This window comes from Helianthus annuus, chromosome 1, assembly GCF_002127325.2.
Source record: "Helianthus annuus cultivar XRQ/B chromosome 1, HanXRQr2.0-SUNRISE, whole genome shotgun sequence".
Classification (NCBI taxonomy): Eukaryota; Viridiplantae; Streptophyta; class Magnoliopsida; order Asterales; family Asteraceae; genus Helianthus; species Helianthus annuus.
In genome coordinates this window covers 120,685,056-120,698,467 of record NC_035433.2, presented here as the reverse complement: position 1 = coordinate 120,698,467, position 13,412 = coordinate 120,685,056, and the positions used below count along the sequence as shown (strand labels likewise).

At 38.4% G+C, this 13,412-nt stretch overlaps 1 protein-coding gene across 1 annotated transcript; it reads right to left on the bottom strand.

The window, feature by feature from the left end:
- Positions 1 to 2,926: 2,926 nt before the first annotated feature.
- On the bottom strand, positions 2,927 to 6,425 carry LOC110874954. Its single transcript, XM_022123268.2, has 6 exons — positions 6,027 to 6,425; positions 5,521 to 5,961; positions 5,262 to 5,436; positions 4,856 to 5,185; positions 4,181 to 4,769; positions 2,927 to 2,932 (listed from the first exon to the last, which is right to left on the bottom strand). The coding sequence occupies exons 1-6, from the start codon at positions 6,421 to 6,423 to the stop codon at positions 2,927 to 2,929; spliced, it is 1,938 nt and encodes a 645-aa protein (XP_021978960.2). The 5' UTR covers positions 6,424 to 6,425.
- Between the last annotated feature and the right edge of the window lie 6,987 nt (positions 6,426 to 13,412).

Sequence of the window (13,412 nt, the reverse complement as noted above, 5' to 3'; positions counted from 1 at the left end):
AATATCACCTACGTTTCGAGCATTACTACTCTGTGGATCCTTTACAAACAATAAGAGATGGAAACCCTAATCGCCACAAATAACCGCTAATTTGATATTTTGAAAAACGGAAATGATTTGAAACTGATATGATCGTAATTACCGGGATTCAGGAGATAACGAACTCGCATAATTTCCTTGATGTTAGAAAATGTCTGAACTACCCTGGTTCAAGAATGAATAATGTCTAATTTGCCCTTAATTAAAAATCCTAATCGCTGCGTAATCACGTTTTAATCACACAAATCTGACGGTCAGGATGGTCGCGTACGTGAAGTATGATTAGGGGTTTTGTACATTATACTTTATATATATATATATATATATATATATATATATATATATATATATATATATATATATATATATATATATTATAGATTGTAATTAACAAACCATAAAAGTTGATATGTAATGTGTAGAACTTAATGGTTTTGTTTAATGTTTGTGTTTATAGGTTATATGTTGATTTGAAGTTGAGTTTTTTGGATAGAGATGATCAAGCTTAAAGAAGAAGTTTATGGCTTTTGAGCTAAATGACAATTTGTATTTCCCACTTTCTTTTGTGCTTCTTGATATTGTTAAGACCATTTTTAGAATCATGATTTTAGTTATGTGTTGTTTTTGTTAGTAAGGTGTTGGACATGTTTTAATTAAGTTAGGATTTGTTTTTGTTGAACGCAGCCTTATAATTCAATCGAGCGAAAACGATCCGCTCGTTTTAGTTAGGGTTTGAGAAAAACCGAGCGAAAACGATCCGCTCGATTCAAATTCAATCCGAGCATGAGCATCACTTTTGTGCTCGGTTTTGCAAATTCGATCCGATCGGATCGGATCGATTGTAATTCAATCCGAGCATGAGCAGACCCTCAATCGGATCGGATCGGCTCATGAACACCCCTACAAATGAACAGGGGAATGCTCACCATACCCAATAAAGATGCAATCAATACCTCTTTCACCTATATTTCTCATTTTTGGTTCAGTAAGCCTTACAACAGCTTTACAACCCCAAACTCTAAGATGACTAAAGTTTGGTGCCTTTTTATACCAGAGTTCATGTGGGGTTACTTTAGACTTTTTATTAGGAACTCTATTTAACAAATAACAGGCTGTTAACATAGCCTCACCCAAGAATCCTTCACTTAATCCAGAATAGGATAACATGGAATTAATCATTTCTTTCAAAGTCCTATTCTTCATCTCTGATACACCATTTTGCTGTGGTGTATAAAGAGCAGTGGTCTGATGTATTATACTAGTAGACTGAAAGTAAAATGAATCATAATACTCTCGACCTCTATCAGTACGAATGTTCTTTATTAAACAACTTTGATGTCGCTCTACCTCTTGTTTATAAATTTTGAATTTATCAAGAGCTTCATCTTTTGAATGCAACAAATAGACATAACAAAACCTAGAGGCATCATCAATAAAAGTAATCACATACTTTTTATTTCCAAGTGAGGGCGTACTATGAAAGTCACATAAATCAGAGTGAATTAATTCTAATACCTTAGAATCCCTTTTAACATCTTTAATCGGTTTCCTAGTAATTTTAGTCGATTTGCAAGTATGCCATTTGGTACAGTTTTGCATGTCAAAGGCATGTATTAGGCTGATTTTAGACATATATTTCATCCTATAATAAGTAACATGTCCAAATCTAGCATGCCATATACGTGATTCTCAACATTACTAGAGGATGTAGATGCCATACAAATAGATTCAACAGCAATAGGGACATTAATATTAAGCATAAACATGCCATTACATAAATATCCAAATCCAACAAAGGTTCCATGTCGAGACAAGATAAAATTATCTGACTCAATGACTTGTTTATAACCACAACTGTTTAGCATAATTCCAGATAAGAGGTTCTTTCGAATCCCTGGTACATACAACACATTATCTAATAATAGATGTTTTCCAGAAGTAAATACAAGTCTAACTTTTGATGGGCTCGGTTGCAACATTTCTCATCCTTAGTACAGATCCATCTTCAAGTGGTTCAAATTCCTCAAACCATTTGAGATCCTTGCAAACGTGACGCGTAGCACCCGAGTCAACCCACCATGCAAGCATATCATCTTGTACTTAAAACGATTCAGCAATAAATGATACATAATTCTCAACCGAATTATGGTTATAAACCATTGGACATTTTGAGTCCAATGACAAACCCGAATACTAGGTTTCATTTATTTCATACCTTGTAGGATTTTTTTCGACTTGTACACTTCTATTAATTTGGCCCAATTGCCCCATGCGTGTACCACCACGGCCAAAGGGTTGCACCTTTGTATTAAATTTGTTTGACTTAGAAACATTACCTTTTATTTGTTTATTATTCAAATCATAAATCAAATTTTGTTTCTTTGGATCAAATCCAATTTTTGTGTTTTGTAAATAATTAACATGTCCCGAATGACTAATTGAATCAACTACAAAACTCATAGGTTTTGTCAAAGTTAAAGTGGAATTAGTAAGCGTACCTTGTGAAGCATTTGGATCTTTCGACCCACTTGAACCCGCTATGTTGGCTTCGTTTCCACCCGCAAGCTTCACGCGACAATTTTTCCTAAAATGCCCAGGTTTTCCACATGTCCAAGAACCCCCTTTTGGTTTCATATTGAAATCCTTATTATCACGATCAAACTTTCTTTTATCACCCTTACCCTTGTTGAACTTCCCATTTGCGTCATCACATTCAACCATTTTGAAACTTGATAGTGATCAAACTAAAATAAAGTACACTACCCTTCTAATATAATTTAAAAGGTCCCACTTTCAATTCAATTAAATGATTTTCCAATTCTTAAAATTACTTCTCCAACCAAATAGATTCCTATGCTTGAATTATTTTTTCAAATCAATCCACTAACTATATCTAGATGATTAAACAATGTCATATTGAATTAATTTTTCAAATCAATCCACTAACTATATCTAGATGATTAAACAATGTCATAATTTAATTATCAAAAGTTAAAGTTTGCAACTTAGGGTTCCTAGAAAACGTATTGAATTAATTTCGTTTTGCTCCCTGTGATTTGGCCATTTAAACGGTTTTGTCTCAATCCTTTAAAAATAGCCATTATACTCCCCGATATTTTGGTTTTGTTGCCGGTTTGCTCCACGATCTTAACTCCATCCATATTGTATGTTAGCTGAAAGGGTATTTTGGTAATTTCAAGTATAAAATAAGAGTACTTTGGTAATTTATATAGGCTGGATCTATTTGGACACCTTCTGCGCCTATTTTCACACTTTTTGAAACCTAGACGCCTCGTATAGCTCTATACGAGGTGTACATGCACTGAATTCGATGGGGTCTCAGAGGGTGTCAGGCACGTTGTTTAAGGAACCCTATACGCAGGGTATATAGGGCTATACGAGGCGTCCATGTTTGGTTTTTTTTTTTTGGCTGAAATGAGGGGTGTTTTGGTGGGTTTTGGTATGGTTTTTTGGATAGTTTTTGAAGATGTGTTTTTTTGTTGAATTTTTTTTTGGTTTTAAAAAAAGTTTTTTTTTCTTTTTTACACTATAAAAAGTTTTTGTTTTTTAAAAATTAACTATTTGCCTTTAAAAATCGTTCTTTTTTGGTTTTTAAAAAAGTTTTGTTTTTTTTTGTTTTTTACACTATAAAAAGTTTAAAAAAGTTTTTGTTTTATATCGATTAAATCAACTATTTTAAAAATCGGCTCTTTAAATATATTATATTGATTAAATATTATATTGTTTTTAACATTTTACTTTTTTAAATATTATTCTTTCGATTAAAATTTTATTTCTTTCAAATATTGTTTCCGTATTATATTCAGGGGGTTATATTGTTTCCGTATTATCTAAATTTAAGACAACAATCATTAAGTAACCGAATAACTGAAAACAAACATAAATATGACATATATAAGATAACTGTTTACATCCATAACAAAAATATATAAGATAAGTTTGTACATCCATAATAACAATAAAAACAACAACAGGTCTATGCATCCAAATCCGAATCTGAATCCTGATGCTGCTGCTGCGGCTGGTGCTGCTGATGTGGTGCTCGAACCGGTGGAAGCGGTATCGGGGGTAATCCCTCTCTCTCTCGTCTATCCTGCTCCGCCCGTACCAGCCAACCTACCAAATCGTCGAGCCTGTCAAGCCTGGCTCGTACATCCGGATGTAGCGCAGCTCCTGGGGCACGACCTCGAATAACGTGACGTGGAAACTGAGGTGCCCCGGCAGGTGGCGGTGGCTGTGGCTCCGCTGCACCGTCTAGATCCTCCGGAGGGTCCTCCACGGGCACTACATCAGCAGGATCTGCAGGAGGATGAACGGGCTCGAAATGCTCTGGTAGGGCCTCCTCTCTCCATACGCCCCCGTCGCGGTTTTTAAACCGCGGGCCAACGGGGAACCTCTTGATAACCCTCATCCCCCATAGCGACTGCATACCCATCCGCGTCGGCATGATGGCCGGCGTCCGTAGATGTGGGTCCTGGTGTGGTACGAGGCCCAATGAACGGGCAATGACGGTCACGTACGCCCCGCCATACAAAAATCCGCGCTCCTGCCGGTGATGGCCGGAGGCGAAGTACTGGGCTAGACCGTGTGCTAGCGCGCACGGCCTCCTATACAACAAACAGTAAAGGAAAAAAAGATCTGTGGTCGTACACCACTCACGGCTGTAGCCGCGAGCTGAAATAGAAGTGGCGAGCAAATGGTGCAGATACCTGCAGATAGTGTTAGCGAAATACAAAAACAGAGATTAATAAACAGTGCATATAATCACAATAATTGCAATAATAAACGTACATACCTGTATAGTGGGTCCCTAACAAACGACACCCTCCCCTTCGACTTTTCGTGCTCCCAATGATCCGCCCCCGCAATCACCTGCCAAAACCCTACAAGAGTGGGTTTTTCAACCACCACTAGCCCCGCTGTGTAAATCTCAGTCTCGATCTCCTCCTGCATGTATAAACCACAATGCACCGCAAACTGTGCTAGCGTCATCGAACGCATAACGCCAGCAAGCCTGAAAGAAACCTCAGGCGGATGGGGAGCACCTGGGTACGGAAGCGGCACTGGCTCCCCAGGAGGGTGAAATGTGAATGACGAAAGGAACTCGACCAGCAGCTCCCTGTACCTGCTTTGTTGTTGGTCGGCCACGAGTATTTTGTTGGACAACCGGTGGTTTCTTGGTAGATTTCGTTGGAGTCAACACCGCTTTAATCTTTGAAAGCAGGCTTTTTTGCTGAGCTGGGGGGTGCGACTGTAATTGTTGTCTAACAACATCTAGCTCTTCGACCACGTCAAGGGAGTCGTCTATCAATTTACAACTTTGGAAGTTAAGTTTCCGCCAGAAGACGTCTATGTCTTCGAGTTGAATCGGACGTTCTGCACGGTTAAAAACAATATTGTTTAAGTAAAATGAAAAAAGGAAATATATCACACAAGTGTTGTACGTTCAACAATTATTACCTTCACGCATGTACTTTTCTATCCTACAAGCACAGGGCAACCCACAGCTGTGCCACATTTGGCAACCACATGATGAATTAAAGCGCTCCAAGACATCTAGCTTCCTAATTGCCTCTCCATGCAATAAGTCAAGGGCTTTGTGGGATACTTTTCCAAGTAGGTGTTGAAACATCGGGTGTTTGTGGTGTTTCATTGTTTTTTCGATGCTTTCTCGAAAAGTCTTCCTTATTTCACCGAACTGTGTCTCAACTATATCCCGGACACAACCAACTATACGGTCCAGCGAGCTCCTATCTTCGACGTATCTCTTTAAGTTGGCATGTTGGCTCTCAACTCTGTTTGTAGTACGATTACCAAAGTTGCGCCTCTTATCAGTCCACGCAAAGACAAACATCTCCTTATAGTCTTTTAGCCAGTTATCGTACACGTATTTGAAGACTCCTAAAAAGTAAAAATAATTTAATAAAATTTGCATAGGTGAGTCGTATGCTATTAGAAAAACTTACTAGAACGTTTGCACTCCACAAGTCGCTTTCGCATGTTGCGCAAGTGGTAGTCGTAGATGGGTATGGATGGAGACTCAATCAATGTCCCCCAGAATGACATAAATTTCTTCCAGTCGTCGTCTGTGAAGGCACCCTTGCAGTGCTTCATAACATTCTGTTGTATGTGCCACCTGCAAAGAAGCCTGGAGGCGTCTGGAAATACTTTAGCACACGCGCCCATAAGGGCTAGGTCTCTATCCGTTAAAATCACACGTGGCTCCATACATTCATCCAACATTGACTTAACCCTCTCAAGCACCCACACAAAGTTATCACCCCGTTCTTTACTAACAACGGCATGCGCGATAATAAACGATTTGTTGGTAGGCGTCATACCAACAATCTGGATAAAGGGCATATTGTATACGTTTGTCTTGTACGTTGCATCGATCATCATGACGTGGGGGAATGCACGCCACATGACTCTCGAGTCCTGATGAAGAAAGAAGATCTTTGTTACGATCTCTGTTCCGGGTTCTTCCCGTGTCTCGTAAATAAAGTCGTTGTTTATCAGCACATTTTCTAGTGACTGCATGGGAGTCAATCCTTGTCTTTGTTCGGCTCTAATCTTCGCTACAACGTTTTGAACGTCTTTCTGAACATGAAACCTGTCGGGGTCCTGCTTCCTTATTGTTTGAAATATTTTGCGCGGCTCCATGTTTTGAGCTGTCAGCTGCTTGATCAGTTTCATTTCGCTTGGAGTAAACCTTCGCACAAACGCGTGGGCCGACAGGTCCTCACAAAGTTCGTGGTTATGTTCAATTGTTCCGTCTTTTATCTCCCAGGTTTCATACGGGTGGTTTCGGCAGCCAGCAGGTAAAACGGGCAACCGGTTTTTTTGCTTCCAGCTTTTCTAAGTGTTGCTGTACTCTGGTGCTCACCACCACGATCACATTCAAGCCATACCCTCCCGGTTCTTCCCCCGATTTTCTTTGATCGACGGGTGACAATAACGAAACCATCCGCATTTGCTATTTCTTGTATCCGTTTCTTTAGTTCATCTAAGGAGTTGAAAACCTGTAACATCGACAATAATAATAATAATAATAATAATAATAATAATATAATAATAATAATAATAATAATAATAAAAATAATAAAAATATTAATAATAAAATAGTAATTTATACCGTCTTTTTTAAGTACAGACTGTCCAGAATGGGAGGTGCTTCACCACCATATCTACCATATCCACCATAACCACCATATCCTCCAACGTCCGAATTGTTTTGATGAACGTAAGGAGTGCCCGGGGAAATGAATTGCTGATGATCACCGTCTCCTCCGTATCCACCGTATCCCCCGTATCCACCGTATCCACCGTATCCACCATATCCACTGTCTCCTCCGTATCCACCGTCTCCTCCGTATCCACGGTCTCCTCCGTATCCACCGTCTCATCCGTATCCACCGTCTCCTCCGTATCCACCGTGTCCTCCGTATCCACCGTGTCCTCCGTATCCACCGTCTCCTCCGTATCCACCGTCTCCTCCGTATCCACGGTCTCCTCCGTATCCACCAGCATGGTATGAGTCATCTACAGGGGTTGTTTCATCAACAGGAGGATGCTTGTTCAAATCTAGAAACGGGTTGTTTTGTTTTCCTTGTATACTAGACACAACCTCCTCTTGCTCATTAGAATCGGGAATGCCAGACTCCTCCAAAATAGACAACCGTATCATCATTAGTAAATAATAAACTAAAACAACAAGTAATTAAAACATTTACGCTAATAACTGTTACCGGAACGCTTTCGTGCCCCCACTTTTCGCTAGAATACTGCCCGAAGATATAGTTGCCGTCCCAATATGATGACATTTCAACACTCCGGGATGATAATAACGCAAAGACAAATAAAAGAAGAAACAGAATGTGAGTGTTTGTTTGTTGAATGCTCGGATGTGGACCAAGAACTCACTGTAGGTTGCATTTTATGTGAGCTAAAGACGTCTCGTATAGGTCTTTACTCCCCGTATGCCTTTAAGTCATGTCGGGCATAGTCTCATCATAGTCAAATCGGTCAGTCCAAGACGCCTCGTATAGACCTATACGAGGCGTCTAAGTACCTTCGTATTGACCCCTCGTACAGGGCTAGACTCCCCGTATAAGTTGACTGATGTGACGTTGTACGAGGTGCAGAAGCCGGTCGGGAAAAGCAAACCTATACGCCTCGTATAGGGCTATACGAGGCGTCTAGAAGGGTGTGGATTTAGGGAATAAGGTGTCTGAATATGTACACCCTTTATATATGCATACACACATAACAGTCCAACTCTATCCCTCTTCTACCCGGCCACCACCACCATCCAGCCGCCACCGCCTGCCATCACCTCCACCTGCTACGGGTCCTATTTATATTTCTTAATTTTCGTTTTAAGTTTCAAGCAGTATTTGCATAGGGAAAATTGCATGGTAAGTGATTACTGGTTACTTAATCAGGGTATATTAATTCTACTGTATTTTTTATTTGAAGTAATTAAGTGTATGAAATCATTCAATTAAAGTAATTTGTATTGTAATATGGGACCTTCAAATAATGGCGACGACAATTCGATTTTAATGACGTGGGCATGATTTGTTATAAATTAGTATTTGACTAAACTTTTAATATTGGCATTTTGATTACGTACATTGCGACTTAAAATTGATTTAGACTTTTGAATGACGTTATCATATTTAATTTATAGTTCAGATTCATTTATCATTTAATCATCTAACTATTTATATCAAATTATCCTTGCGGCACACTTTTTTATGCTTCATAACACTTAACGTTTACTGAACCAGACAATTCAAATGATGTGCAACATATATGTCTATATATGCAGGATCCATAAAAACCACATTTTAATGCTCTCGAGTGCACTAATTAAACCAGTACATCGGTGCCGAACCCTAGAACACAGTATTCAAATATACGCGTCAATCCATTTTTGGTTTCATAGCATATATAGACATTGACTGGGATGTTTCCTGTGTACTCGTCGATCCACACCTGGGTATTGTGTTTTTTTTGGTGATAACATACCATCTTGGTCTTGTAAACTTTAGGCTATTGTTTCTCACACAATTGTTGAAGTTGAATATCACAATATCGCAAAAGTTATGTATATCATGTAAATATAACACTATTGTACTTATGTATTAGTATATGTATCGATTATGTATAGGGACACGTCGGTTAAGACATACCGATTCAAATGGTGGTTAATCCCGCCAAAGATAACTGCCGGGAACAATAACCGGCACCAAGATATTCGATACAATATCCTTCACTCTCAATTATCATATTCCTGTTCGTGTGTGTTGTTATTTGCATATTGGTTCATCATGAATTCATCAAGTGAATACAGTGAATCAAGTTCTGTGAATGATGTGCATGATCATGTTAAACTTCCGCTGCCAACATGTGGTATCAGAGCCACGACAAATCATGAAGAAGAAAGGAACTATTCGTCTGCAACTGTTTTACCATGCAAACACTGTTCCGACGAAAAAAGGGAACGATTGATGGCAAAGTCAATCTAGAGAAGGTGCTACTACTGCAACCAACCCGGACATCAAATTACTTACTGCAAGGCAAAAGAAGACGATGAAGCAACACTTCTGATCCGACAGGCCATTAACACCGGCATTCAAAAGCATGAAGAAGATGAAGTTCGAAACATGGAATTCATCGTTAACGGTACAGAAGGAGGCCTCTAGTCAGAAATCTGGTATGTAAATACAAGTTTCAACCATCATTACTCTGGTAACTTAGATGTATTCAAGAGGATCAAAAACATGTTCGGTGTTGAAACAAATATCGGCGAAAATAACTTCTTTTTCATAAGGGGAATAGGGGCCGTGGATGTAGTGTCTGGAAATGAGAAATTTCGAATTCAAAGTGTATATTACACTCCAGAATTAGACATAAATGTTCTTAGCCTTGATCAACTGGTGATTCAAGGATTCACGGTGCGGTTTAATGGTGAAAAATGCAAGATTTTTCCCACTTTCAGTGTACCCATTATGAACAAGAAAAATAACATAACCGGTTTAACAAGAGAGGATGAAATCGGATCAAGAGAGAAACAATCAATAATTAATAGAGAATCAGATCATGAAACGTTCAAATCTGATTACTTGAATGATTATTTTGAGAAATTGAATCTATCTTCCAATGAACCCGATTGGAATATAATGATTCTGCAAGCAATGAAATTCAATGAGTTTCAAGATTGCAAGGTGACGTGATGTCGTGGTCACAATCAAATTTAATCCAATTGCTACTAAATAGTTAGGGGCAAGTGGGTATCGAACACAGAGAGTTTGTGGAATGTGTGTTATTTAAAGTGTTTCTCTAAGTTAACTAAAAATAAATTAAATGCAAGTAAAGTAAATTTCAAGAGTTGGATTGATTGAGTTTTAAAAACTAAGATTACTAATGTAATTGCAAAAATGTAAGTTTTGGTTGTAAACAAATTAGAGACGAATGACCATCTTTAGTTTCCAGTTTGCTTCAACATTTGTGCCATCATTCACTAGAAAGAATTACATAGACATGGTTCATGTGTAATTACTTGTTGTGATAAAAGGGAACTAAGTACTCAGATTCCTAGAACGTGAGGTTGTTACCCGATGACCAATTAAACCTTACCCAATCCTAATTCTACCCATGATATCTCGATTACCAACGGCACCAAGAACGTATGGTTTCAAAATAGAATAATAATAAGAATCAACTATTTACAAGCAAATAAGAACACACCATGATAAACAAACATAAATTCAGTTTACCATTCTAGAAATATGAAACCAAGCATAATTGTCTCCAACAAACCTTCAACTAAAGATGACCATAAAGTACTTAGCCACTCATGGCTTGAATCAACATCATCACACAAGTCTTAATGTTCATAGAAATCACCAAACATTAACAAGATGTTTAGAAATTGTTTCTAAGCACCAAGAACACTCAAAATCGCCTCTAGAAAGTTGTGTAACCGAATGGGAACGATTAGAATTGAAAAGACACCATAAATCCGCATTAAAAGGTGGAAGCTACACATTTACGCAGGTCAGCGTCGTAAGCTACGGTGGCCACCGTAGCTTACGGTGGCTTGGAATGGCTTACGGTGGCTTTAAACTGTCATACGGTGACAAAAAGTGCCAGTCGGCGGCGTAAGCTATGGCCCTTGCCGTAGCCTACGACAGGCTTCAACATGAAAACTTGTTTTCAGCATAACTTTTTCGTTTCAACTTCGTTTTCTTCACCGTTTTCGCCTACGTTCTCGTAATTTTGTCCTCTATCATGCTATCCTCTTAATTTTTCATTTCCAAAAATTGAATTTTTCATTTATTCTCCATGTTCCTTCCATTTTAAGCTCCCATTTATACATGAAACACAAACAACCGTAGTTATCTAATTCAAGACAACTACCCGATTAAATGTAGGATTTTATTATCATTTATACCACTTAAGGCTTGTCCTACGGACTACCCGTCATAAGGCTCTCTTAGATATGTTAGAAGACAGTGACTACGTGATGAAATACAAGTACGAATTAAAAGTTAAATCGAAGAGATGATAGATTGGTTTCTAAGAATAAGGTTGGGAATCACAATGAGACCTATACCTGCATACATGAGTGACAATCGGAAAGTGAACTTACTAGAACTGTACATGATAGTAAAAAGAGAAGGTGGCTATAGAAATGTGTCTTCGAATAATCTGTGGGCAATGGTATCTAAAGATATGGGGCATGACTATCAAGATGGAGATTTCATGAGAATTATGTATGCAATGTACTTGGATGTTCTCATTTACTACTATAAATTCAAGACGATTCAAGAAGATGTGAGAGACGGCAAGACGGTGAACAAGGAAGACTCCCATGGGCAAGAACAAGGATATTCAGGAACCGGAGATAAAGCTGTTGATGAGGGAAGAAGAACGATGAGCACTGGATGCATACCGGAAGAAGATAGAGAGCACTATGCTCTGTTTGCTGGCAACGACTGGATGGGACTGAAGAAGGCTCAAAAGCGACGAAGATTCGACTTTAGACAAGCTGAGAAGGCTGTAAATGAAGCCAATTGAAGCGTTCTTATGCACTCCCGTAAATATAAGGCAGTTTAAGGGGGTGTGTTCGAATATAGACTTGATTATATTTTATATATTATGTATATCATGTAAATATAACACTATTGTACTTATCTATTAGTATATGTATCGATTATGTATAGGGACACGTCGGTTTACCGATTCAAATGGTGGTTAATCCCGCCCAAGATAACTGCCAGGAATAACTGTCCCTCACAAATGCTTGTACTCAAATCGGTCATTCGCCTAAAGAATTTGCTAAACATGCATGCGAATCAAAGGGACTTAAAGGTTGTAACACGGCTAGGCATACGGGTAGGAAATGGAAATATATGTAGTAGCTAATGATTCGACCCGGTCTTTTATTTCTATCTAAACATAACATCTATATACAATACGTCAATCTCTTTTTCTCTTTTTTTCATTGCTTTTTCTCTTTTTTTTTTCTTCTTTTTTTCATATCTTTTTTTTTCTTTTTTTTTTCTTTCGGTTTAACAAACATAACAAACAAGCATACTAGAACAAGATGATTATACTAATAGACCGGGTCAAATACGGGTTAATTTTTTAAGAGAAAGTAGGCACGGGTTAACAAAAGATCGGCTCAAAGCTCAAATGGGCTACTAAAGTCCAAACCCCCGCCCGTCTCACTACCATGCTCATATATATATATTTTATGAGGTCCAACCCCCCAAATCCCACACTCGCACTCATCATGACGAGGCTACCTAATTGCCCTTATCCTTTTCACATGCATATCAAGCTAAGGCCTCAAACCGCATTTAAGCACAAGTTTTAATGCACCCCCACCCATTGCCACTCTCATCAAAGAAAATATTTCTAACGATTCAAATAAGTGGCTCAAACTATCACCAAAAAAAAAAAGTATACGGGGTTGCCGGTGTGTTATGCGGTTTCAATACTTTAAGTTTTCAAATTTAGATCATTTTTTGCTTGATTATAAAATTTTTCAAAAAATCACCCCCCCCCATCCCCACACTTGGGATACATTGATCCCAATGTATGGCTTTGAAGGGAAAGATCGCTCCAAACACACCAAACTTTTTTTTTATTTTTTTAAACAAAAGCAAACAAACTAACTACCAATATTTCAAAGCTAAAGAACATAACAAGACTAAGGAAAGAGTACGTTGACATGGTGAAGTTTTACATAACAGATATTGTAGATAATCCGACTTCCTATCACCACCTTCACACAAATATCCGCACATCTTTCCCACACTTGAATGTCGCCATAGCCT